At 46.7% G+C, this 24,984-nt stretch overlaps 1 protein-coding gene across 1 annotated transcript; it reads left to right on the top strand.

Annotated features, from left to right (window-relative positions):
- The first annotated feature begins 2,793 nt into the window (after positions 1–2,793).
- LOC135367947 (nose resistant to fluoxetine protein 6-like) lies at positions 2,794–24,376 on the top strand. The gene is made up of 15 exons (XM_064601041.1): positions 2,794–3,212; positions 12,066–12,286; positions 12,369–12,537; positions 13,152–13,239; positions 15,157–15,260; positions 17,097–17,279; positions 17,345–17,438; positions 17,539–17,628; positions 17,701–17,866; positions 19,009–19,088; positions 19,165–19,287; positions 19,361–19,481; positions 21,197–21,383; positions 21,483–21,625; positions 22,223–24,376. The coding sequence occupies exons 1-15, from the start codon at positions 2,876–2,878 to the stop codon at positions 22,460–22,462; spliced, it is 2,346 nt and encodes a 781-aa protein (XP_064457111.1). The 5' UTR covers positions 2,794–2,875; the 3' UTR covers positions 22,463–24,376.
- The last annotated feature ends 608 nt before the right edge of the window (positions 24,377–24,984 follow it).

The following is a 24,984-nucleotide window of genomic DNA, read 5'->3' on the forward strand; positions in this document are numbered from 1 at the left end:
AGAGGTCGACGAAGTGCGATGTGACAGGCGAAACCCACATGGTATTGACTCCTCCGGTATGACAAAGGCAGCGGAGGAGCCATCCGACGTAGACGAACCATCTGTTAAGGCAGCCGTGCGGCCTCTGTACTTTGTATCCGTCATTTCCAAAGTAGACTGCTTGAGAACCGGAACGGGGACCTGGCTCTTCGGCGCCAAGAGGCCAGCGATATGTGTCGAGAGGGATGGGCTCGGCAGTGTCCATGGTGCCACTGAAGGGGCAAAAGTGAAGCCAGGGATGTTTCCAGATGTTTCGAGAGTGGAACATAGGAAGGAAGTACGCTTTCTCCAACTGTAGTCCTGCTTTGAACAGAACTAACAACAACTTGCGAACTCGTTGGTCCAGTGTAAGCACTGTTTGTTCAATGGGTTATTTTTCGAAGCCAGACATGAGGGCTGACAGGCGTGCATTTTAGAGTACAATTGCTGCCACGAACCAATGAGACTTATGCTCAAATTTTATAATGCCAATAAACGCGGAATACTTCGATGTCCGGTCCTAAAATATATATCTATCTTAAAAACTTCCAAAGATATTTACTTTTCTGCTCGAGAGTATTTCAAAGTATGTGCACTGTATCTTAATTACATTCTGCCTTGAGTATTCAGGAGTGGTATTGTATTTGAAATACCTTTTCACAGTATGCGCTACACACGGTTTCACGGTACACACCCGAACGCTTGTATCCGGAGTTCTGGATTTCAATATTCGAGACGCACCGGGTCCTGATTTCGTTCATTCGTTCGTTCGTTCGTCCTGCACGTTTCGTCGTTTAGAGCAGGAACGTGCTCTGTATCCCTAGGGCAGTGTGACGGAACGCACGGACAGCGATTTTTTTTTTTGCTTTGTTCTTCAGTTGTCACATTAAAAAAATTCTACGAAGGAATTTACGTAAGTCACTACAAGGGGAGCAAAAAAGAGAAACATGGGGTAGGGAAGTTATTTTGCATGCGGAAGGGGCGCCCTGCATATAATCTCTGGTTGCACTCGACAGCCTTGGCGTCGATTTGTACGGCCCTGTTTAACACATCTTTCCCACGAGAACCAAGCCATTAGAACATCCGCGCGTAGGACGATGCCGTTATCTAACGTGCTCTGTTGAAAAAAAAAAAAAAAGAAGAAGGCGTTAGGTCATTTTGTGACGATCTCTTTTTCCTTCCCAATCCAAGCCAAGCCAAGAGACATAACGATGTCACCCTGCATTTTCGCCGAGACCCGAGCATGTGATGCGATGAAGTCCCGGAAGCCAACGTGTGTGTGCCTTTTGAGCACTGCGACTCCCAACATTATTTCAGACAAGGACCCTGCCGCTGCAACTCTGATGCTTGACCGCACCGCAAACGAGACGTATATCGAAAATCCCGAACTTGGGTAGAGAGACCCCCTAATGGTACTCCTGTCACTCTGGATGATTTAGGAAGTCGTTTTTTGTTTTTTTGTTCTCCTTTTTCTCTTTCGCTTTTTTTTTCTTTTTCTTCCTTTCTTCTTTTTTATTTTTTGCCCGTGTTGATTACAAAACAGTTGCGGTGATATCGTTTTCCCCTGAGGACGGATGAGTAGACCATTTTGATCCTGCGATATACTACTCCATCGTCTCCTGTTATGTCTTTCCTTTCTTTCTTTCCAGCTGTCTCGCGACGTAAACACCCAATTATTATTACTTTCTTTCTTTCTTTTATCTTCTTTTTTCTTTTTGTTTTATGACTCTTCCTTCATTCCTCTCCCTTCTCACTGTCTTACCCTTCCTTTTCATGTTCTCTCTCTCTCTCTCTTTCTTTCTTCTCACTGTTTGGAGGAGGAATGTACGTTTGCACCAAGAATAAGAGAAAAGATCAGTGAGACGCAAGGTAAACTTGCTGTTCCGTTGAAAAAGAGAGAGAGAGAGAAATGACTCACTTGTGATCCGCCAGTGAATTCGTCAATCAATTCGTCACTCATGTGGCTCACTTATATTACTTCTACTACTAGTTCACTAGCGCTATAGCGTTTCGTTTTTCTCGCTTTCTTTTCATATGCAGTACAAAAAAATATATATGAAAAAACACACAAGAAAACCAATGTGCGCAATGTGACAGTCAGGTGACAGTGTGATACTGAGGTGATTGTGAGGCGATCACAGTGGGCACATTACAGCGATTAACGTTTTACCCCTGCCTGTTTTCGGTATCCACCACTTCTTCATCAGCTTCCCATTTATACGAGTTACCGAGCACGATGAACAACAACAACAACAACATTGTCCAGCTGGGCTGACACATGGAATTTCCACTACCGCCTCAAGATAAAAATCTGAAAGCTCCAGCAACCCTTCCCCCATCGATAAAGAAAGAAAGAAGGAAGAAAAGACATGCAGCACACACACACACACAAAAAAAAAAGTGTCTATTTCGTGGCGATGATGATGACATGAGATACTTCACGTATGCAAAACGAAAAAACGGATCGACCTTCACCGTGCGACGAATGAAAAAAGTTCAACGTTACATCACAGCCACAGCTGACGCATAGCATCCACCAGTGAGACCCTGGACGCCTGCCGTGGCAACCAGTTCGAAAGGGTAATCCCCCTTCGACTGGTGTGCGACGCGTGAAGCCTGGCCGCATGTGTCCGCCCTGGGGGCTCTCCGGCGTCAATGCCAGCCCTCTCCACGAGGGCTATTACGTGACGTCAACAAAGGACGCTTTCATAGATTACTCAAATCGTTCCAAAACACGCTTCCATAACGTATATAAAGAGCAGAAAATAGGCGCGCGCCTTGACGAGACTATCTCATTATATAGCGTGGCATCCGACGCTTGACTCCGTACCGGGAGGTAACCGCGCTGATTTCCAGCATGCTTGTGCCGAACGTGCGGTGGACAGCGATAGTCTTCATCGGCGTCGTCGCATCGCAGTGTTTAGCTCATCTTCCGGAACATCGTCGCGCGCCGGACGGTGAGGAGAGACGCAGGGCCGTCAGGTCCGTGGACCTGGGAAACGACGAAAGCCAGGACACAGAAGAACGTCAAGACTTGAAGACTGCCATAGAAGATGCGCTCGCGAAACTTATGAAGATGGCTCTTCCCTATGTTCAGGAATTAGCCTACGACGAGAACATTGCAACGGAGTGCATGAACAGTCTGTTTAAGGTCGGAGCTGGACTTCGACGTTACGACTTCTGGGCCCTCAAATGTGAGTACACCTTCTTATTATTATTTTTAAGTGTTAAGACAGGTTAGGCAATGTTTTGTTCGCTACTCTTGGCAAGGATTAAGGAAGAGAACCATCAACTCCGAACATCGGCCGGCGTGTTATTCCCACTAGAAAGGTGACGGTGTCGCCCCCCTATAGGTCCATCACGACGCCACCAGAAGTTCTAAGCTAGGCATTTAGAGCTATTCACTGAAATGCCCTCGATAGCTAGTATGACTGCCCGCGTTGAAACAGTTTATAGGCTTTTCTATCTTACTGGTAGAAAACGACAACATACTCGTCGCTTTTGTGTCACACTCCGGACGATATCTTTCACACTTGTGTCCCCAACCATCCGTGTGGCTATATTTCATGATAAGTATTTTTTCTTTTTTTTAAAGATGTGGAGAAACTGAATTCCGCACCCGACCAATTCTGCAACTAAAATAAAAAAAACACAAGTAAAATATAAAAAAAGACATAGAAAGGACAGAAACGTGTCCTAACACACGCCCCCACCAAAACGTAGTCGCCGGGCAACAATTATATACAAAGCGATAACACATGCGTAACATCAACGACAGCGCATTAGCAACAACGGCAACTTTATTTTTGGTTTTGGAGAGTGGGGAGGTTCATCGCCGCAGCCGATACTCTACCCCATTGCTGGTGGGAAAGTGGGGAATAAAATAACGAGCCCCTTCACAATAACGATCGAAGTCCGAGGGTGTCCAGCAATGTCAGAAGAGCTTTGATCGCAGAGCGTTGCTGGGCTGTATTAGGCCAGGGACGAAGCAATTTCGATAGGGAGAAGGGGCGAGAGTCCAGCTGACGAAGAGACTCGGGGAGTGTGGTTCGGGAAGGTTGGTAGTTGGGGCAATGAAGAAGAATATGCTCCCGATCCTCAAGAGCACCACAGTAGCAGCAGGTGGGAGAGTCAACTAGTCTCAAACGTTAACGCCACTGAGCTGTAAAGGCCACATCGAGGCGCATTCGGCGCATTAATGAAGCGTTCGACGGGAGGTGTTTTGTGGCATGCGGAAAGCGAGCGTTGGATCAACTCTGCTCAACATAGAGGGGGGAAGAATGTCGGTTGTCCATTGGCGGGAAGCCAGGGGAGTCACTAGACGTCGCAGAATTGAACGGCGGTCTCCTCTCAGCAGAACAATACTGGTCCGTTTGCGATACGAGAGTGCTGCTTCTGCGGCGCTGTCCGCCTGCTTCAGTAGCAACAAAAAAGATACGGTACAGCGGCAACAGTCACAAAAACTCCTGCTCGAGGGCCAGACACCTAACACTTTCACAATGTCAAAAGGTCTACTGTCCAGTCGGTCGAGAGCGGCCTTCAATGATGAACGTTGGGTGGCATATCTATTACAATGGATAAGGATGTGTTCTGTGTTGTGTGTTCCATTCGTGCTGGGCTGTTGCATGCTGGCATATCTCACCATTCTAAGGCCATATATTACGCACGTAGGATTCCTGATTATACCCCTACAATGTCCGTGTCTATTTATTTATACATGCGTGTGTGCGTTATTCCTGCATAACAGAGAAAGCTATGATTTCAGCGCAGCAACGTCCTCTTAGTAGGTGTTACGCGAGGCGAAAGGGTGTATTTGTCTTAGTACGCTCACAGATAAGAGTGATCTTCAGTCGCCGTTGCACACAGGATAACTTGGCACGCGCCAAGCGGGGTTGTTTGTCCCCAGACAGTTGTGAAGAGTGTATGCCGTCCAGTAAATGAAAAAGTATAACCTTTCTGTTGCGTTATATTACCTCGTGCGGGTCCTGACAAAAGTTTACGGAACACTGGAGTGGTGTATATAGTCATCTGAGCGACACGGTTGCTGCAAACAGGTAACCGGGTACTCGACGTACCTCTCAGTAAGTGTGTCCACTCCCGTTCGCCGCTAGGGTATCGCTGACACCAAGAAATACGTCGCTCTGGTGTTCAGTAAACTTTTGTCGGGATCTGTACGAACTGTAGCAGGTTAGTATAGTAGTAGTGTGGCCTCGTAGCCCAATGACATGTTCAAAGCAGATTGCCTTTCATTCACGTCCCCTTCGAGGTTAACGTGAGCTATTTATAAGAGGAAAGTCGAAGGCGGACGTGCCGTGACTGGCATTCACCTCCAGAGGGAAGCACGTAGGTATCGCTTGTCAATGATTGAGGAAATCTTCACACGAAAGGACGCGTGGAACAAAATAGGAGATATGTGCTGGAACTCCCCAGGGTTACGCTTGCGTCGCAGAAAACACGTTGTGGAGCCTCCATAATGGGTACAAAACACGACGAAGTATTGTACCTTGCACAATCCAATTGTGTCTGCGCCCAGGATCAAAACTGGATTGGATTGGATTGGATTGGAGTTTAAGAATAATGTGGAGATTGCAGTTCCACGGGAGTTGAGCCGCGAACTCCAGCTCACTATTTCCACAGTGGGGAGGTTAATAGTAGAGACCAGCAGAGGCTGGTGGGGTAGATGATGATTTGATAATTGAATAACGGATGAACGAGTGAAAAATGATTATGAAATGACTGTTCATGAGCGTGCAAGACTTCCATATGGGTGACCGCAACGGTATACTGTTTCTTACTGATACCGTCCGTCAAAACAAGGGCAAAATAAAGTGCAAAGAGCAAGAACTCAATGCAGGATATGGTAGAGTGAAACTAAGTGCCAATGAACTTAGATTAGATTAGAATTACAGAAACCAATGAACTTGAGGGAATCCATTATGATTGCTTTCGTCGCCTGCCGTAATCGGTTAAAGCTGTGTATGTGCGTAGTACAACAGGATGACATTTCATAAAACGCTGTTCCACAGTAAATGAACACAGCATAATGTTCCCAATGAACTCTGCGTGGTCCATAAGTAGGTTCTCCCGCCTCCTCTGTGGTTATCCTGCAGTTGCCGTGCAATTCTACCACGTTTGCGGGAAATAAATTGTTTCTTACGATTTAAAGCAATCGCTTTTGTTCATTTTACAGTTCACAGATTATCAGCGGGAAAAAAAAGTCGATAAATTCCAGAAGCCCTATCCCTAAGCCAGGGGAGGGGGGGCATAAATAATGAAAAACAGTTCGGCGACCCGCATGACAGCACGAAAGGTACCTCTGCCATTCCTGTTAGAGCACGTGACAACCGGATTGGGGGGGGGGGGGGATATGTAAACGGGAAAAGCCAGCAGCAACTCTGAAGTATGTAAAATCACCGGACTTGTTCGACTCTGCGAGGACGACGGCCTCTGAAACCGCCGAGGATACTAAAGATACCTCCGCCTCTTTCGCCGAGATAAAGCGGTTTTCCCTTTCACTTTCGACTGCGTCAACGCGCGCCCTTCCCACAAGAGGGCACTGCCATTACATATTCGCCGCTGATTTGCCGCGTCTCATTGCAAGTGTTTTCGAGCGCAAAAAGAAACATTTATTGGCGTAACGTCATATAGGAAAAACCAGCTCCCGCGGCAGAGTGGTTAAAGTGATCGCTAACCACGCCGGGACTGTGAGTTAACGCGGGTTGTGCATCCGGCTGTGCTGTCTGGGGTTTTCCGGCAGTTTTTCCAGAGGAGTGGCGCCACAGCTCCTCCTGAAGTCGGCCCAGGACGCACACTAACCCCACTGTTCCCGGCTCTTTCCTGCTGAAGTCTCCCTATCTGTCTGTGTCTGTACACCGCTCGTAGCTACAGTTGCTACGCGGCCGTAACACATATTTTTTTAATTAATATTATTGCGAAGGGAAGTGCGAATATGGAAGACTGAAGTTCAAGCACTTCGTGCGAATGTGAGAACAATGTTGGTGATGATGTTCTGAGTTACGTACCTGTTGCACCCAGGCAACGCAGAAAACGGCGAATGTAACTTTAAGAACCTTTCTTTTTTTCTTTTTTTTCAAACTACATATGCAACGCTATGTCCTTGACTTCTTCCTGCTTCCTTCTCCTACGTGCCATAGGACACGCTCTTTTTGCGTAGCGTCTTGACCTCTGGTTGTGCGTGCTTTTTAACGCCTTGAAAAACATGATCCAATGCAAGGCTACCTTTTATCATCCCGAGGCTTCATTTGCAAAGAACGAGCGAGTTGTGCGCCAGCGAATTATGTAACCAAATAAGGTACCTTTCGTAACATATCGCTATACCATTTTCCTCCAGTGAAGTGCCTTTCCTGGTTCACAGTTTAAGCGCATACAATGGGAAAATACGGAATGTGCGCATTTATGTCTAGGTCAACTACTTGTTGTGTAGAGACAGTTTTCATGCTTTACATATTATAGTGCGTTCTGTTCTTTTGTTCGTGCAACAAACAATCTTTCTGGGATGCAATAACACGTCTTTTCTCTCTCTCTCTCTTTATTTTTCCTCCTTCCACGACCATACTGTAAGGTACAGTAAATGAGGTATTGTTCGTACGGTACAAGGTATTTCCCCCCAGCCATATACGTCACTTGGGACTGGGAAGGTAAACATAGCAGTAAAATTAGAGTCACATGCGTAGCCATTGCGCGTTTACTCTTTCCTGCGTAATAATGCATTAACAACGCCACTACTTTCATCGAGTAATGACATTACTTTGGCGTTAACTTTTCCCAGCAGAAGCTAACACTGTCCCATGTGGTGTTCGAAAGCACGTACCATAGAGAGGCGTGATGCGCTCTACACATTACCGGTGATGGTCATTACGGGGGGGGTCATTACAGTTTCTGCGGAATCGCTACGTACGAATGATTTGGTCAAGAAATGAGCGCAGTATGTCTAATCTAAATCAGCAACCACAGATAAGATTAATTTCAGCGTAGAAGGAGTTGGTGTTCGAAGACTCCGCTTGGACTCGATGACAAAGGTTGCTAGAAAGACCAGCGTGTGGCCTCTTTTTTCTTTTTCTTTTGATTCCGTGTTCGCGCTGCGAAGCAACTGTTGCCATGAGCGGCGTACAGATGTGGACAAATGAAGAGGGGACAGCAGTGGGGTACATGGTGGTGAGTCCTGGGCCGACTTCAGGGGGAACTGTACCGACATTCACCTGGAAAGTCTTCGGAAAACCCAGTTGGGGCGGGCCTTCCTTGTCCGTACTAGACAAGACACAATTCATAACTGGCTTTAGACCATGCCTCAATTTTCGGCTCAAGTATACATAATGAGTAATGTCATGACGTGTTACCCGGCCAAAATCTAATGGCAGCACATTACTAATTACTTCTAGACATAATGCAATGCATTAGCATTACTCATTATCGAGACTCAAATGCATGCACTACTCAATCTCTGCTTCCTGCTCATTGCCGCTTCAGACACAATGAACCAAAGCTCGTGGGTCAAGTTCGCACGAGATAATCATCTCAGGGGGGTCACCTGTGCGGTTATTCCCCGTGTGGACTTCCGCTGGGTTTTTCCGTATCCACTCTGGTAACGTGAGGATTTAAATACTGAATCCCATCATGCGAAGCGTCGTCAAGGCTCCCAGCCGCAGAAATCTCCAAGTGTCGCGCTTCGTTGCGTATCATGTGCGAGGAAACAATTATTTTATTGACATCTAAGCACGGTTGGGAGTTTACAGAGGGGTGCAGACTCACACTGATGGCGTTGCTTTTTCATGGTTACCAACTTTTTTTCTTTTTCTTCTTTTTGCTCTAAGTAGGTGTATTGGGGTAGCCAGTCCGATTTAGTCGTGACTCACCCCCCCCCCATTTTTTTTCTTCTATCCATCATCACCACCACCGCCACGACGCAAAAGACGACATCACGAAGAAGGCATTCGGCCACGTGGAAGATGCAGAATGAGATATGCAAAAGGCATTACGAAAAATCAAAAACAGGCGCATACATAGATATCTCAGTCACATCGCTGACGAGCTTGGATATTCCTTGCAGTGTTCTTGTTCCGTTGTGTACTTTCCAACATCATCAGCGATGCCACGTGCCGACGCGCCGGGTGTAACTCTGGCGCTGTTACTCACTGCTCCAGGACCAAGGCCACAAGAATGCGATCATTACGAAGGGCCAGTGATGGCTCTCCTCTCGTGTATACATCAGGGAATCCCTCGGGGGGGTATATAGTGAGGTATGCGTGTTTGGAGGACGATGGTACACGTGCTTTGTCCGTTGGCACGTAGGCGCCTCTTTCCACCTTGTTTACAGATTTTTTTCGTAAAAAAGCTATGAGAGCAGCACAGACGTCGTGCGCAGAGAGGTGTGCGTTGGACTCAGTCTATTAGGACCGTGTGATTCATTGTGATTTGGCCTTTGGCCGACAGTTATCGCGACAGCGGGGAGTTTCTCTTTTCTATCTTTTTTCACCCGTGGGGGGTCTGTTTATGGGAGTAGCAGAATTTGTCGTGTAACGAATTCAATCTCTCCCTATTATTTTTTCTTCATCGACATCGTTTTTGTAACTGAGTTATACGCTCTTAAGAAAAAGGGGGGTGTACTTTAACTCCTTTCCTTGCCACATACAGGGTGTTCAAAATTAAGCTTTCTTCACGAGCGCTACGCAAACACAGCGATTACAGGAAACCGGATGATGACTTTACGCTACTTGTGTAAGAAACAGGTGCTGCTAATTATGTAGCACCTGTTTCTTACTCAAGGAACAGAAAAAATAGCACCAGTTTTCTTTTGTTCGCCTATTTATAAAGTGCTAGTGAAAGCTTAATTTTGAACACCCGGTATATCACTCCCTTTTTGGACAGTACGTTTACTCTCAAAGAGGAGTCTCTTCACTCCCTTCATTTTGTACGTATTTGGAGTATTGTATTTAAAATACTGTATTTTAAATGCAATTTGCGGTATTTTGGTACTCTACTCAATACTTTTTGTTTTGTGTATTTGTACTCTATTTCAAATACAATTTATGGTATTTTCTACTCAATACTCTAATTACGTATTTTGGATCTCCCTCTCAAACTCTCTGTGCCTCGTCTTTCCATTATCTTGCTCGTTCAGTGAAAATTTCCCGAGTCCCTCGGACTTGACCCGGACATTGGCCCTTCTTGGAGGTCCCCATTTAGAGATCTTGCCCCGTGTGTACTAATCCTTGGCCAGTGAGGGTTCTATCGACGCGGTAACGCCGAATTCTGACCCCGCCGAGCAGGGCCCTGCTAGAAGTTTGCTTTGTTCTGGGTCACATATACTTAGTGGAGTCATGTGGTATCTCTTTGTCATCTTTTTGGGACTTGTGTTTAGATGACTCCTATCACACAGCGGCGGCTTGCGTAGTGGGCGGAGGTTTAGGTGATTCATGTCACATAGCGGGGGCTTGCCGCATTGACCAGTGACCGATGACTTTTTGCGTTCAACGATAAATAGTATCTTAATTGTATTTCAAATTCTTGTAATATTTTGTACTTTATCTTAATTCCTTTAATTTTCATGTACTATTTATACTCTAGCTTAATTACATTCTAGCGTTAGTATTTATAATATTTTTTTAAATACATTTTTGAGTATTTCGTACATGTCTGATACACCCCCTTTTTTTTAAGAGTGTACGGCCAGGTGGACATCCTACTGAAGAAAGTGTGCAACTACAAGATGACTATAGATGGGTAGAAATCCAGCGAACCGGTAGAGATGTAGGAAGGGAGTTGCCTCAGGACAGAAGCTGCCGATATTTCGAACAGAGACTGTTCTTCTTCTGGCCCAGAAGAAGAACAGTCTCTGTTCGAAATATCGGCGGCTTCTGTCCTGAGGCAACTCCCTTCCTACAAGATGACTAGTTACCTAAAATTCATTATCTCTTGAAATTAGGGGGTTTCGGGCAAAACCGAGATAGCAGTACGAGAAACTATGCTCGTCCAGAGCGTATTCCACGTATAACAAATCTTGAAACACGCACGTGCGTTAAAATACCCATACCCGAATTCTGATATGGAAATGAGATGAAACCGCGACGACCGGGAACACAGCGCTCATACACGTCAGAGGGTCACGTGATTTTGGAACGATGGAGACGATTGGGGTCGGTGCCGATCTGCTGGCCGGATAAGCCGCCTTCCGATCCAGATAAGCCTGCGTAGATGATGCGCGCTTTTTCGGATCGTCTCGCGTTCTGCAATCTCGCTTTTGCCCAAAATTTCCTAATTAAAGAGTTAATTAATGAATTTTAGGTAATTAGCCATCTTCTAGCTACGGACTCCCTTCCAGAGGATGTCCAGAGGATGTGAGGAAATAAAAAAGAGATATCTGCGCTGTTCTTATAGCATTTTAATAAAATTCTGTAAATGATAAAATAAACGGCCTGTATTTGATAAGTGAGATTTACAAACAAAGATTTACAAATAAACCGCTAACATTGTTTGGTGTCATTAAGAAGCTGGTTGCTTATAAATATTAGCTCTCATAGCACACGCGTGATATGCCACTCAAAATAATAGTAATAATAACATTTATAATAATAATAATAATCGATTGTCAAAACTGCGATAAAATCGGTCGAAGGACGCCTGGTGTGAAACAGTCCAAATTTTACCGACACCGAAACCACGCACATCTCCGTCGCAAAAAGAGTGAGGGCATTCGCGTCGGAGCACCACGTGTTTTGTAGCGATGGACGTGATTGGATGGGGCGCTGATCTTATGACCATGTAGACCGCCTTCCAGCAGAGATAAGCCGAAGGTTAAAGGTATTGTAAAGCAGTAGACAAGCGTGATATGCCGGTGATGTGACTAGAGACTTTGTTGCTCCTAAGTACCATATGCGGAACCATACGACCGACAACGCGCTATAAACATTTTTACTTTGCCATGAAAAATGCGGCGTAGTGGATCGATTAGGATTTTTCGCTAGCATAGATCAGGTTCATGCAAGAACCCGCACCGTTTTCAAATTTCCGATTCACTCACTTTATTTCAGTCATCGACTCCATGGGGCGACCCCCCGCGGGTCTTCTGGAATTCAGCACTGGAGCCAATGGAGCCTACGACGAGTGCCGTTCCATACGCGCACCCAAGGACGAGTCCGACGAAGAAGATTTCCGCGGCCAGTACTGCACCATTTACTTCAGACCCGACTCCATCGACCAATTCGCCATTGGGCTGGTGGAAAAGTTCATGTCCCAACACCCGCTCTTCCGCGTAAGAACGTAATTGGCCACACCCCTTCGGGCTTTCTCGTCCAATCAAAACCGTGCGCTATAACGGCATATGTTTGCTTCAGGTTCACCTTAAAAATATTGGCAATCTTACGGAGTTCCTCGCCAGGATTCAAGGCATGAACGAACTCCCTTCAGATCCGAGACTGACAGACGCAGTCGGCGGGATGCCTCTGTCCGTTTGTGTGCCTTCCAAGTGCTCGCCCCATGATTTGAGGTACATTGCTGAGAAGTGTAAGTACTCGACGGCCATTCTTAACTGCATCCTCTCCTCAACTACAACGTGTGTGCAGATAAACCTAAGTGGCATTTGCGCACTTAGCTCGTTGTCTGCTCAACTGACGAACTTCCGGTGGCGCACGATGGCGCATTTATGCTTGCGAAAGCTGCAAAAAAAATCGTTAGAGCCATATACTCGGCGTAAAAAATAAACGGACCGACGTAAACATAGGCTTCCGTGCATTAGAATAGGGCAGCATGGCGGTCTCAGGTGAGTTGGGTGCAGGTACCGCTAGGGGCACTACAGGTGAGCATCAGTGTGGGACGTCGTTTCGGTTTCTGCACCCAGAGCTCCCCTAGCGGTACCTGAATACAGCTCTCTCTCGAGGCCGCCATGTTATCCTACTGTAATGCACGGAAGACGACGTTGCCTTCGCTTTGTTTATTTTATACTTTGAGTATGGCTTCCGCGGTTTTTCTGTGGATTTCGCAAGCATAAATGCGCTCTATTGGGGGCCATCGGAAGTTCGTAGGGTAAGTAGATAACGAGTTACGTGTGCAAATGCCACTTTGCCTTATCTGCACACACACACTGTACGTCCCAGCTGTAGCTTACGTCCTCATTTCAGTCGTCAAGAAGTACGGGATAATCGTGAGCGTTAAAGGGTGTACTGTGGACAAGCCAGTTCAACTGACAACGGTCCAGGTGGCAATGTTGTAAGTAAATGTTATCACGCGCTACTCCACCATTATTAGTGTATGTGACAAACATATTGAAGTCGAACCTCATTGATCGATCGATCGATCGAGATATAAAAAAATACGGTGATGTGACACCCGATAAAGTCAGGTCAGGCTACTCCAGTACTCGTGAATAGAAAAGAAAGTAGAAAAAAAGAAACCTAGCTCGAGATTACTAAGAGGCATTTAAAAAAGGAAGAGAAACCACACAAAAAGCAAAACGAAACAAGCAGGGTCTACCTGATGAATGGGTTCGGTAAATGAAATAAGAATCGCACCTTGGCGAAATATTGCTTGTACTAGAAGGAGTAGCACAAGCAGAACAACGGCGAGGGAGTGTATATAAACCTCAGATTCCTGGCATTAAGTACAACCGGCGGGATTTGCCCTTCATGAGCACTGCTGGTACTGCAGATCACTGTTGGTAGCAAATGCATGCAACCACGTGTGCTTGGTATGCGCTCAACTACGCACCCTACTATATGCGTTAAAGCCTTGCTCCGATAAGCGACAAGTTGGTGACGGACTATGGGTCACGTCAAGGTCACCCGCGCGTATCCTGATTGGCCGACGATCTCTACATTAAGTCTCGTAATGGATACGTGCAATTTAAAGGGGCACTAAACTCCAAAGATATGTACGCTTTGCTTTCTCTCTCTCTTCTTCTAAAGAAGCAATGCGGAGAGGCATGGGGTTGGTCTTCTCAAACAACATTCCACGATGATTGGACTAGCAGTTTCAGAAGGCCAATGAGACCCTGTTCCGCATTGTCGGTCCCCTAGGGAAGGAGAGAGAAAGACGCAAAGGCGTAAATTAGGGTTTATTTCTCTCAGGGGGCCAATTGCATGACGCTCGCTCGCAGTTTTCCGGTTGCACTCGTATAGTTACCAGTTTACCAGTCGTAGTCGTAGTCGTAGTTTACCAGTTACGGGTAGTTTTCCGGATTTACAATTATCTGCTTCGAAGGACAGTTTCGAAATTGAAACGATGTTATATGTGCTCAAGCCTGCGCTCTCGAAGCTACACTTGTTTTTCAACCGCGACGCTAAAATAATCTTTTATTCGTACGTGACTTGCACCACACTTTTCTCTCATCCCGGCTAGCCTTTGGGCGTCTCTCCTTTCCCCTGAAACGCGTTGAGAGTGCGCCGTGCGCCGTCCTGCAATACCAGTTGTGACCTCCCCGTAAGCGTCTGCAAACAGTCTGGCGCTTATCAGAACGAAGCAACGGAAGTGACAAAGTAAATAATGGTGAATAGTAAATATTTTTAACAACAAATAAAAGTAGCAGTGACGGTGACGTGCAAGGCATGCCACAGATACATGTGCTGTGGCAACCAATGGCGCTTCTAAGTTACGAGTCCACAAGACAGGCGTTCCCCAATTACCAATAGCATTCATCCACTTGCACTTATGGTACAAGAATGGCGTCTCAACGTTACGAGTCCACAAGACAGGCGTTCCCCAATTACCAATCGCATCCATCCACTTGCACTTATGGTACAAAAATGGCGTCTCAACTTTGCGAGTCCACAAGATAGGCGTTCCCCAATTACCAATAGCATCCATTCACTTGCACTTCTGGTACGTACATACATACATACATACAAAGAAAAAAAAAAGAGGAACTGAGGAAGAGGGGTTTATTTATCGCGCGATTATCGCGTCACCTATTATGTCTATCGTGCTTGCTCTTCTCGCGCAGGAAACATCACACATTAACCCCAACAGGACATGTACGCTAGTTCCACTTAATATCACACCATTTTGTAGAGTTTTTCAAGTCCTAGCGTGGTGTCATGACTCTCTCTTTTTAGATACACACTAAAACACCGAAAAGACCTACACTGGAGAGGTGTAAGCTCACATCATGCGTGTCTTACTTTATTACAGTGCTTTGCTCGGCCTCTTGTGTTTTATGGTCGGGATTTCTTCGGTAATTGACATCTACATACGGGAGAGAAGGTACGAACTGCACGTAAAGCCACGACAAAGACGTGAGTATTGTTTTGCAATGTCAAACATGACGTACGAACTGACCGTTACGTAAACCCTATAGGCTGCCCCATCAAAGAAGCTTTTTCTAACGCTTCAGAGCGTCGACTCTTCCCATGTCCTTTAGTTACACTACTCCGCGGATGCCCCACGTGAGATCACGATTGAGCCGGATTTAGTAGAGTTTGGTTTTAATCTACACTAGACAATGGGAGCGCTAAGACCTGGGTATTTTCCATTATTGGCGGAGCTTATGCCCTGCGCCCACAAAAAAAATATGCAGGTGCCTTACGCCACTGTTTGGATGCTGGACCTTCTTTCGTGTCACGGCTCGTCCATGACCTCTTCTAACTTCCTGGTCGAACATTTGTAAAGAGCCATATTTGTAATCTGCGTCGTCCTTGTAGAAAATTACATAGCCTAGCGTACGCGCTTTCGTCCGATTGTGCGCTTCTAGAAGTCCCACTTGTACTACGTACGGCTGACTGTCTTTAATGTGCCAGAATTTCAAATGGAGAGCGTACGCTTCATTAGTCTTGCTCCTCCCTTACCTATGGCCGCTCGCCAATTCGTGGCGGTACTTACTGCTCAGACTGCGTAACAGGTTGGAAGACCACGTTGGGCAACCGCGGATAGAGTAGCTAGACCGCTAGCCCTGTATCCCCGCGTATACAACTGCAGGAAAAACAGCAAACAGCGTTTTACACTTCCGAGGCAGCGTACATACGCTTCAGGACTGTTCAATCTATATTCACTAGTGTTGGCCATGCACAGTAGTACTGTATCGTGCAGGTCCCTGCAACATCGATGTACGTGCTCTGTACGTTCCGATGTTCCTTCGACCCAGTCCCGAGCTTCAGTGCATCGCGATGGCCTTTGAGATGTTACCGAATCGCTGTCTCGCACCGACAGACATGATGATGATGACACTGATCTAGTTACTACTGCATTGAAACTAATATGAAATGGTGGCATGGGCTTATAGTGCAAATATTTGTACGCTTTACCTCTCCCTCTCCTTATGGTGCGACAATGCGGAGAGGGCTTGGATTGGTCTCCTCAAATGACATCCCACGATGAGGAGACGAATCGTTTGCGGAGACCAATGAGAGTGTACGCTCCCCATTGTCTCGTGCGCGTCTTGAAAGGGATAATGAAGGTATAAATTGCAGTTTCTTTCGCTCATAAATCGCGAGCGACGTAACGGGCGGAACCTGTTCCTTTTTGTGTTGATATCAACGTGATGACAGCTTTCACTCCAGGAGAAGAAATTTTGCACTTTAGTGCACCTTTAAGATAGGTAAATCTCCAAAGGAAGGCAACACCCCCTTCAAATACTGAATTCAACGTTAACCATGAATTCAGACGAGTGACATTCTCTTGAATACTCCAACGGAAGATGCGTAAAACGTCGTCACTTTCTGCTGTCACGTGAGCACGAGCGCACACTGTCCCATCTTCACGTACACTGCTAACAATGGGGAATATCCTACGACACAGTCATAAGATATTCTGTAGCAGACGGGAAGAAAAGACGCTGACGGTGTCGTCTGCTAAGAGCGCAGTACGCCACTCCCGATACACCGGCACCGTGTGAATGCTCCACGAGACACGGACCGGAACTTCGGCTCCGTAGGCAGTGTTTTCGCTTTTTCTTCCACTAGAATATTCCGTGAGGTTGTCACTCGTGTGGACATATGTCATGTCATGTCATGTGAATGACACTAATGTCAGCTCCTTCTTGAGGCCCAAGACACTTGCGGCTGCGCCGAGATAGTTACCTTTATTTTTTTTTCCTTTTCCTATCTAATCTAATCTAGTCATCACCAACTTTTCAGCACTCCCACTGAGGATGTTATTGGCCTTCTCGGCTGTGACGAACACCGAAATTTTGATGAAAACCAAGACCGAACCCAACAGCAGCGCTCGCAGGCTGCGCTGTCTTCACGGGATTAGAGTCTTCAGTTTCCTCTGGGTCCTAATCGGACATAGCTATAGCTCCCACAGTCCCAACTTCATAGGTCAGTAGTACTCAATATGCACTGTGAGCTTGAAGAGCCGTATTCATTCCACTTCATTTCCACAGGCAGAGGAATAGGAGCGCTGGAAGCGATCAGCGATGTCTCCTTCTCGCTCATAATGAATGGCTTTCTTGCACTGCAAACATTTTTCTTTATCGGGTAAGTTACATGATGGAATAAAGGTGGACGGTATAAGTGGTCACTGTTTGAATTGCGTTTGAGTGTTACAATGTGACCACTGTGACTGTTGTTTTTACAGCGCATTCTTAGTCACGCAAGGAATGATCGCCAACCGTCATGTCCCATTCTTTAAATCCATTCCTCTGGCGATCGTTCGGAGATACATCAGGTGAGAGAGTCTATTGAACTTTTGTGTGCCGCTCTCGCTGGACGAAAGCTTATCTGAACTCATGATGCGCAGGTTGACAGTGCCAGCCCTGTTCTTCGTTGGTCTCTTTTTCTTGTACCCGCTCGTGGTGACGGGCCCGACCGTTGACGAGCTCCTTTGGGTTATGGTGGAGAACTGTGCGAACTACTGGTGGGACTCAATCACCTATACAAGCAACTACAGGGAGATGACAAAAATTGTAAGCACCGCCGCGTTCATCACGTATATCTAATACAACGGCAAAACAAAAACAAGAAGTCTGAATCTGTACGGTTTTATGAAAAGTAGATAAGCTGATTAGATTTTTACAAAAAAATACGGCGGTATATTAAACCTTCGAACGAAGCATCCCATGACATCGTCACTCTTCGTTCATTCATTTATTGTTGATGTTGTGTCGTTACAACGAACCCACTTTACTCGAATAATCGCGTCACTCGAAATTCTGCGCAGTCCCGGACGAACCGAGTGCCGATGGAAATCCATACGAATGATCCAGCTCACGTCCTTTTTAGAATATATAATCATTTGGCTTGTTAGTTTTCCATGAGCAATGACGAGGACAGACAGACGTTGGCGCGGGAATCGTCCCAGAATAAAACTGTTGGAAGTTAGCGCTCGTCCCGTGTCAACATCTGTCTGTCCTTATCTTCGCTCCGGCGCTTTCACGTAAATCAAATATTCTTTTGTGACGTCTAAATTAAAAGGCTGCCAAAGGTGCCCATGACCAAGACTTGTTTCCCTATTCCCGAATCCCTTTTTAAAGACTCCCGCAGTGTTTCTGTGCGCGTCCGATGCCGCTGTCACTGTTTTGCAGGGCATTCAATTGTATCGAACTTTCTCCACTTCGTTATAACGAATCCGAAAGCGCAAATTCAGAAACTTCTCCGGCCCTGACATCATGGCCAGCTTTCCCGCCAATGAGACAGTCACGTGCCTCCGAGAACACATCGGAATGGCCGACGTTCTCGTGTAATACCTCTGACGTCAGAGCTTGACGCTGAAGTTCGTTCAATCAATTTTCACCAATGCACTGGCGTGTAGAATACAACGCGGGCGTGATGCAATGAACCGCATCCATTGAAGTGTCACAACCCATTGATCTCTGTGTACTCGATCGATCGATTGACTGACTGGATTGTACGTGACTGATTGGAAAAAGAAAAACATTGATGTGTCAGTGTTGTAGTCATGATATGGTATATCCATTTGCGCAAACTTCGGTTGCAGCAGGCATGCATGCAGTCCGTGTATAATCACCGTGAACACGCAGCGTTGTAGCCGTGATGCTATGTTGTGTTTGGTTCACTCGTGTGAATATATTCAATGTGCTATTCACAGTGTATGCCGCACCTTTGGTACCTGAGCGCAGACTACCAGTTGTTCCTGCTCCTGATTGTATTCGCGGCCCTAGTAGCATTGTAAGTGTAAGAAACGCTCATGCTTATTCTCTTCCATCTTCAACCTTTAGTTGATATTTATTTTCCCTTCTTTCAGGAAACCAAAGTACGGCGTTCCAGCCACGGCAGCTATAACGGCAGCATCCGCCATCGCTCTTTTCCTGCAATCGTACCTCAACGACTACGGTCCCCTTGTAATCACTACACGAAGGGGCATCAAGTGAGTGTCACGAGTAATTTGACTGCAAGTTTCTTAGCGCTTCACTAACGTTTGTCTTCTTTAAATCATTTAGCGAAACCACACAAGCCTACGAGAACATGTACCAGAAACCTCTGACGTATCTGCCAACGTTCGCAATGGGCATCCTGTGTGCCTACATTGTCAACAGGCATAAGGATTTTCGAATTGGAACGGTACTATATACTTTTTAACCATAACCTTCCTGCAGTAGGCGCTAGGGAGACATGGTTGTCTCCGTAGCAATAATATAAACACGTGTATACAAAACAACCCTATATAGGCACATGCCAGTTTATACAGGGCGTCCACGCTAACTATGGACCGCGTCTTTTTTTTTTAACAAAATAGGGTAATTACTTTTGTAAATCACCGTAAATGGCTATATGTACCATTCGTTAAGTGAGCCACCCCGCGGCGGCACCAACGGGGCCCTGCGTCGTTGACCTAATTAATTTTCACCATTGAACTTTTTAATTCAAAGAAACTCGGCAGGATGACAACATCTGCTATAATGTACGAGGCAATCATTGCTCCAGCGTAAGTTAACCCTCAGAGGGCAAGTGCCGCCGAAAACTGTTGCACGCGGACGTGCCTTGGCGATCGAACCTTCTCCTGTGTACAATGTCGCGTGAAAGCTTCTCTACCAAACTTCAACCATGCTTAACATCATCCATCCATCCACTGTGTAGGTCGCATTTCAACACATGCAACCCCCCCCCCCCAAAAAAAAAAAAAAAAAAACAGCGATCCTGCGAAGACCTGAACGGTTCCTGCGTGCTGAACGGTCCCTATGGTCTCGCGTCATTTCTCTTTGCCGCATAATAACAGTATTCAGAACGAAGTTACACGTTGGCTAACGTAAAGACCACCTTCGCTAACACTTCCACTCCGCGCCCAGCGCCATAGTTCTCAAGTTCTCAACATCTAGGAGCCTCGTTTCGGTTTGCGTTCAGATTGGTTGTTTCCCTATACCCTGAGCGCGCTCAACACTGCGGTTCTTCGCTGCACTAGCAGTTTATGTATAGCCTAACCAACCAAGCATCGGGTCTTCGGACTACAGGTTTTCCCGGTGATTTTAATCCAAGTGCCAGCTAGATTAATCCATGCCCCATAAAGTTTGCATGGCACATGGATTAATTTCGATGGCGCTTGGATTAAAATCGGCGGGAAAACCTGTAGTGCAGCCTCTCCTAACAGAAAGGCCTGTGGCGAAGTAATCCAACATACCGTGCGACCAATATTGGCTTTCCCTAGTTCTCAGTGAATGCTTGATGGGGTGATGTTGGGGGTGTGGCGGTCAGCCTGCTCAGGAATGGCGGCTCGGTGTTCACAGGGGAGGGTGAAAGAGGGTTGAGGAGAGGGTGGCACAGGAGTGGGAGGAGAGTCCCTCTTGCTCTGGGATTTCGGGTAGTCCAAGAGGACCACCCACCACAGAAAACATGCGAGCATCCCTCAGTATAGGCTTCATTGGGGTGCTCCTTGTACCCACGGTAACAGCTATGACTCTTTGTGACGTTACCCTATGCTTCGAGATCGTCCACCAGGACATCGCGGACACGCCACGACAATCCGAAAGTGGTAGTGGGCATCCCCAAGTCCACTGAACCGAACGTTATACGAGGCGGCATTGAAGCAACACCTATGCCGGATCCGACATGCACGTTCAGTCGCCACTGTTTCACTGTTTACTTTACTGTTTCACCTGCATTGCTTTATTGGGTGTCCACAGTGTCTATTGGGAGTATTGGGTGTCTACGAGAACGGTAAGCTCACCGGTCTCGTAGACACCTTCGAAGCCACGCACATTCAGAGCTAAGTCCGCGCCGCAGCTGCGAGACTAATAATGTGCGAGAAACGCGATGTTTTATGTTCTGTTTTTCACCTGCAGGTCCTCTACTACGCGACGTGGGCACTTGCTTGGCCAGCAGGCCTCGCAATCCTGTTTTCAACGTACGGGTGGAACAATGGCGCCCCCTACACCAACTTTACAAGCGCTTTTCACTTCATTGGTCACCGTATTGGTTGGGGACTCTGCCTCACCTGGGTTATCTTTGTCTGCAGTACGGGACAAGCCAGTAAGATATTTTCGCCCACCTTGTTTTCCGTCGCCGAGGATGTGGCATGGGCTAAATGTCCTTCGGATTTCACAGTTGTGCTTCACGGTTTACTTGCAGGATGGGTAAATGGGTTACTCAGCCACCCATTCTTTGTTCCCCTGAGCAGGCTGTCGTTCGCCGGCTATATGCTACACGTGCTTGTGATTGCCGTAAGGCCGCTATCATCGAGAATGAACTTGTACTTGGATCACTGGACCATGGTATGTGATTTATATTACTTCGATGCAGTCGAACACTTTAGAACAACGATACATACGCGTTGTTTCATCACGTTTCAATAGATCCATTTTGTTTTGTGGCCATCGCCTAGTGCTCCGTTCGTCATTGGAGTGCATGTTACGCTTTGCAGTATCACTGCAGCACTTATTGGGAGGGTCGCATCCGTTCCACCCGATACCGAAACTATCGTAGCATTTTATTCCTCGTGGACCACTGACCAACGGTATCGAAAATTTCACGCGAAATTGTGGCGTAGTCTGAGTGTTATTCGACGGAATACATGACAGGAGCAGACTCCGGATCTTGTGAGTATGCCGGAATTCCCGAGAAAACGCGACTCCCTAAGAACCAATGAGGTTGCGATCTAGAGAAAAGGAATGCCGCAGCTGTGCGGGCGTCTCATACAGTTTGAGTTGAGGCGCGTTCCCCACTGCCGGGCTACCGGGCGGGGGCCCGCAACGGCAGAAACGTCACTTGGAGGACCCCGGAGCATTATCAGGAGAAACAATGCGAGAAACATGGCGCCACATGCACATATGGCACATCCCTGTAAGCCACAAATTATTTGCCTCTTTCAGGTGAGGGACTTCTTCGGACATTCTGCGATCACCATACTTGTCGCCTACCTATTCTTCCTCGTCTGCGAGTGTCCCACAGTGAACCTAGACAAGATCATCTTTGACCGTGCTGTCCCCAAAGACAAAAACGTACAGCCGAACAGTGTGCAACTTGACGAGAAGAAGACAGTGCCAAAGACTGTATCCAATGGAAGCACGGTGACCAGCTACGCCAACGGAGTGACCTGCTGCCACTTGTGACAAGATAGCCCGAGGACCTACAGTGATAGTGCGATAAGCATCGCGCGTTTAAGTTATATTTCACCCGAAGAACTCAAGTAATGTTGATGAATGTCATTCGCGCGCGTCTCCGTGCTGTGAAGGAGAAACGCTGCAAAGTCAACAAGTTGCTCAAGAGTGCACAATCGAAACTCTGTATGCAATAAGGGGATAACACGGTGCCTACCAACCTGGAAAACCGGGAACTGTCAGGGAATTTTGATACGACTGGAAAGCTCAGGGAATTTGTCAGGGAATCTGCCAAAAAAAGCAGCTGAAGTCGAGGGAAATTGCAGACAAGCGCCTTGGCGATGCGCAAGTGCCGATGAGTTTTTGAGTGGCCACGTCGCAGCAACGTTACCGTGATAATAGCAATTCGCCAATACGACTAGCTCAGAGGCAGAAAAGTTGGGAAGCCTCATTGATACTGAATATATGACCCGTTTTATGAGGGGTCTGTATCAAAACGTAGTAGCCGGCGCCAAGTTCCCTTTTGTTTCGGTCAGGGTATTCGCTTCAAATGGTCACCTGTTCCCTCGATAAGCCGAAAAATATCAAACCGAGGAAACTCCAAGTGAACACTGGGTCTCCCCGAATAACGCAAATGCAACTGTAGTATATGTCCTGTTACCACCGTTTCCTGGTGTGTGATTATACCGTTATAAGCGTGACATATCTCCTTTTTCGCTTCTCGAGTGGAAGTCAAAGCTCCTGTCCGCATCGTAGCGAAGTTTAAGCTAACCAATTAGCATGCGTGTGTAGAAAAGAGGCCTGATCTGACTGTGTCCCATTGGCACACATGTATTTGCCGTCTCTTACCCAGCTGTAGCGGGCCAGTAAATTACAATACGGTTCTAAATTTTCTTTGACAAGTACATACGTAGATGTCATTGCAGCCAAAATACTAAAAAGGGGATAAGTCGAACGACTTATGTCCTGATTGCATACAGAGATTCAATTTCTCGATGGTGGTTGTGATAATGTATAAAGCTAGGTTATAACGACAGTGCCGCATGTTTCTGTATAAAGCACTGACTGCGGTGCCACGGGGAGTGTCTCTTAATGCTCGTTGAAACCCTGGGCATGTACATATGTGCCCCTGCATCCACCACGTCACCCTCTCAAAGAGCAGTGGATACAATACTCTTCGAGAAGGCAGCACGTTACACGCTAGGTGGCGCTGCCGGTGTAATTCCCCCGACGTCGGCCCAGGATGCAGACTCATACTAACCCTACTGTCGCCCACTCCTTCTCGCTGTTCCCTCTCTCCATCTGTCCATATCTGTACGCCGCTCATTGCCACAGATGATTCGCGGCGCCCACACGGAATGGTCCTTTTTCACATAGGCGTCGGTGTCCTAGCGGCTCTCCAGCGAACCACGCTCGGCACGCATCAAAACGAATCCACTGGGTAGCACAAAAGACCAAAACCGGTCCGGAGTGGGACCGACGAGCTCGCGCCGTTCGTGCGGTCTCCCCACTGGTCGCCACTTCTGTCGTCCCCATACTGCGCCATCTAGTGAAGACGGAGATAACCCTGTCTGCGCCTGAATGTCATGCGCATGCACATTCCAAATTCCAAAGCATTCGCCTGATTGCTGTGACGTTTCATCCAATAATGCGTGTGGTGTTGCACAGAACCATATGATGAACTCTTACTTTTAAGTTAACTTAAGCATGATAAGTTTGTCAGAAAAAAAGCACTAGCGTTGAATACCGGCTGAGGCAGATTGACATCGTCATCAGCGTCATCTATGCCCGGACCGGTACGGTGTATGGTACAGACTGTCTTCTGCGAGATGCTCATGGATGTACCGTCAGAAATATCCCTGTCAACCACCGTGCTTTCATGAATGAATGTATATTTATGTAAATAAAAGAAAATTCAGTTGTGAACCATGCATCTGCCCGATCCAGCCTACTCTGGCTATGTCCAGGGCGGACATGCGCCAAGAGGAATGGCCTGTGTACATTATAGTATGTTGGAAGCACCCTACGAAAATGACACGATAAAGGAGGCTGTTAATTAAAGCTTAGCAATGTAATGTCAGTCACACATGTTTTTTTTTCTTTTTTTTAACGCAGGCATCACCAGTATAAGGCACCATTTGTTTTCTGAAGACAAGAAGCTTTACTTTCCCCTTAATAATTGACCAATTCTCACGACAGTCCGGTATATATTCAGGTAGTTCGGATGAACACGTGGAGCACAATTAATACTACTACTAATAATAATAATAATTGGGAGTAGATTTACACGCAAAGTGAGTCAGCGTATTTGTGTGGCGATATGCTGCACGTGCCGCAGGATAGAGGACTGCGGATAATTTCGACCACTTAGGGTTATTTTGACGTGCGCCGAAAATCTCCGACACGCGGTGCTGCAAGCAATATTTACCTCCCCCACATGGCTACCGTCCTGGGCCGGGCCTTTATCGGCGTTACGGAAGTACAGAAAGTGTGTAGCAAAGTTAACACTCAAGTTGCAAAGCACACCATTGACG

This window comes from Ornithodoros turicata, chromosome 9 (assembly GCF_037126465.1).
Source record: "Ornithodoros turicata isolate Travis chromosome 9, ASM3712646v1, whole genome shotgun sequence".
Classification (NCBI taxonomy): Eukaryota; Metazoa; Arthropoda; class Arachnida; order Ixodida; family Argasidae; genus Ornithodoros; species Ornithodoros turicata.

Excerpts from the sequence above, each read along its gene's own strand:
- LOC135367947 (XM_064601041.1), top strand. The coding sequence starts at position 2,876 with ATGCTTGTGCCGAACGTGCGGTGGACAGCGATAGTCTTCATCGGCGTC. Across the intron at positions 12,287-12,368 it reads CCCAACACCCGCTCTTCCGC|GTTCACCTTAAAAATATTGG; the intron begins GTAAGAACGTAA and ends TGTTTGCTTCAG. Across the intron at positions 19,089-19,164 it reads TTCGCGGCCCTAGTAGCATT|GAAACCAAAGTACGGCGTTC; the intron begins GTAAGTGTAAGA and ends CCCTTCTTTCAG.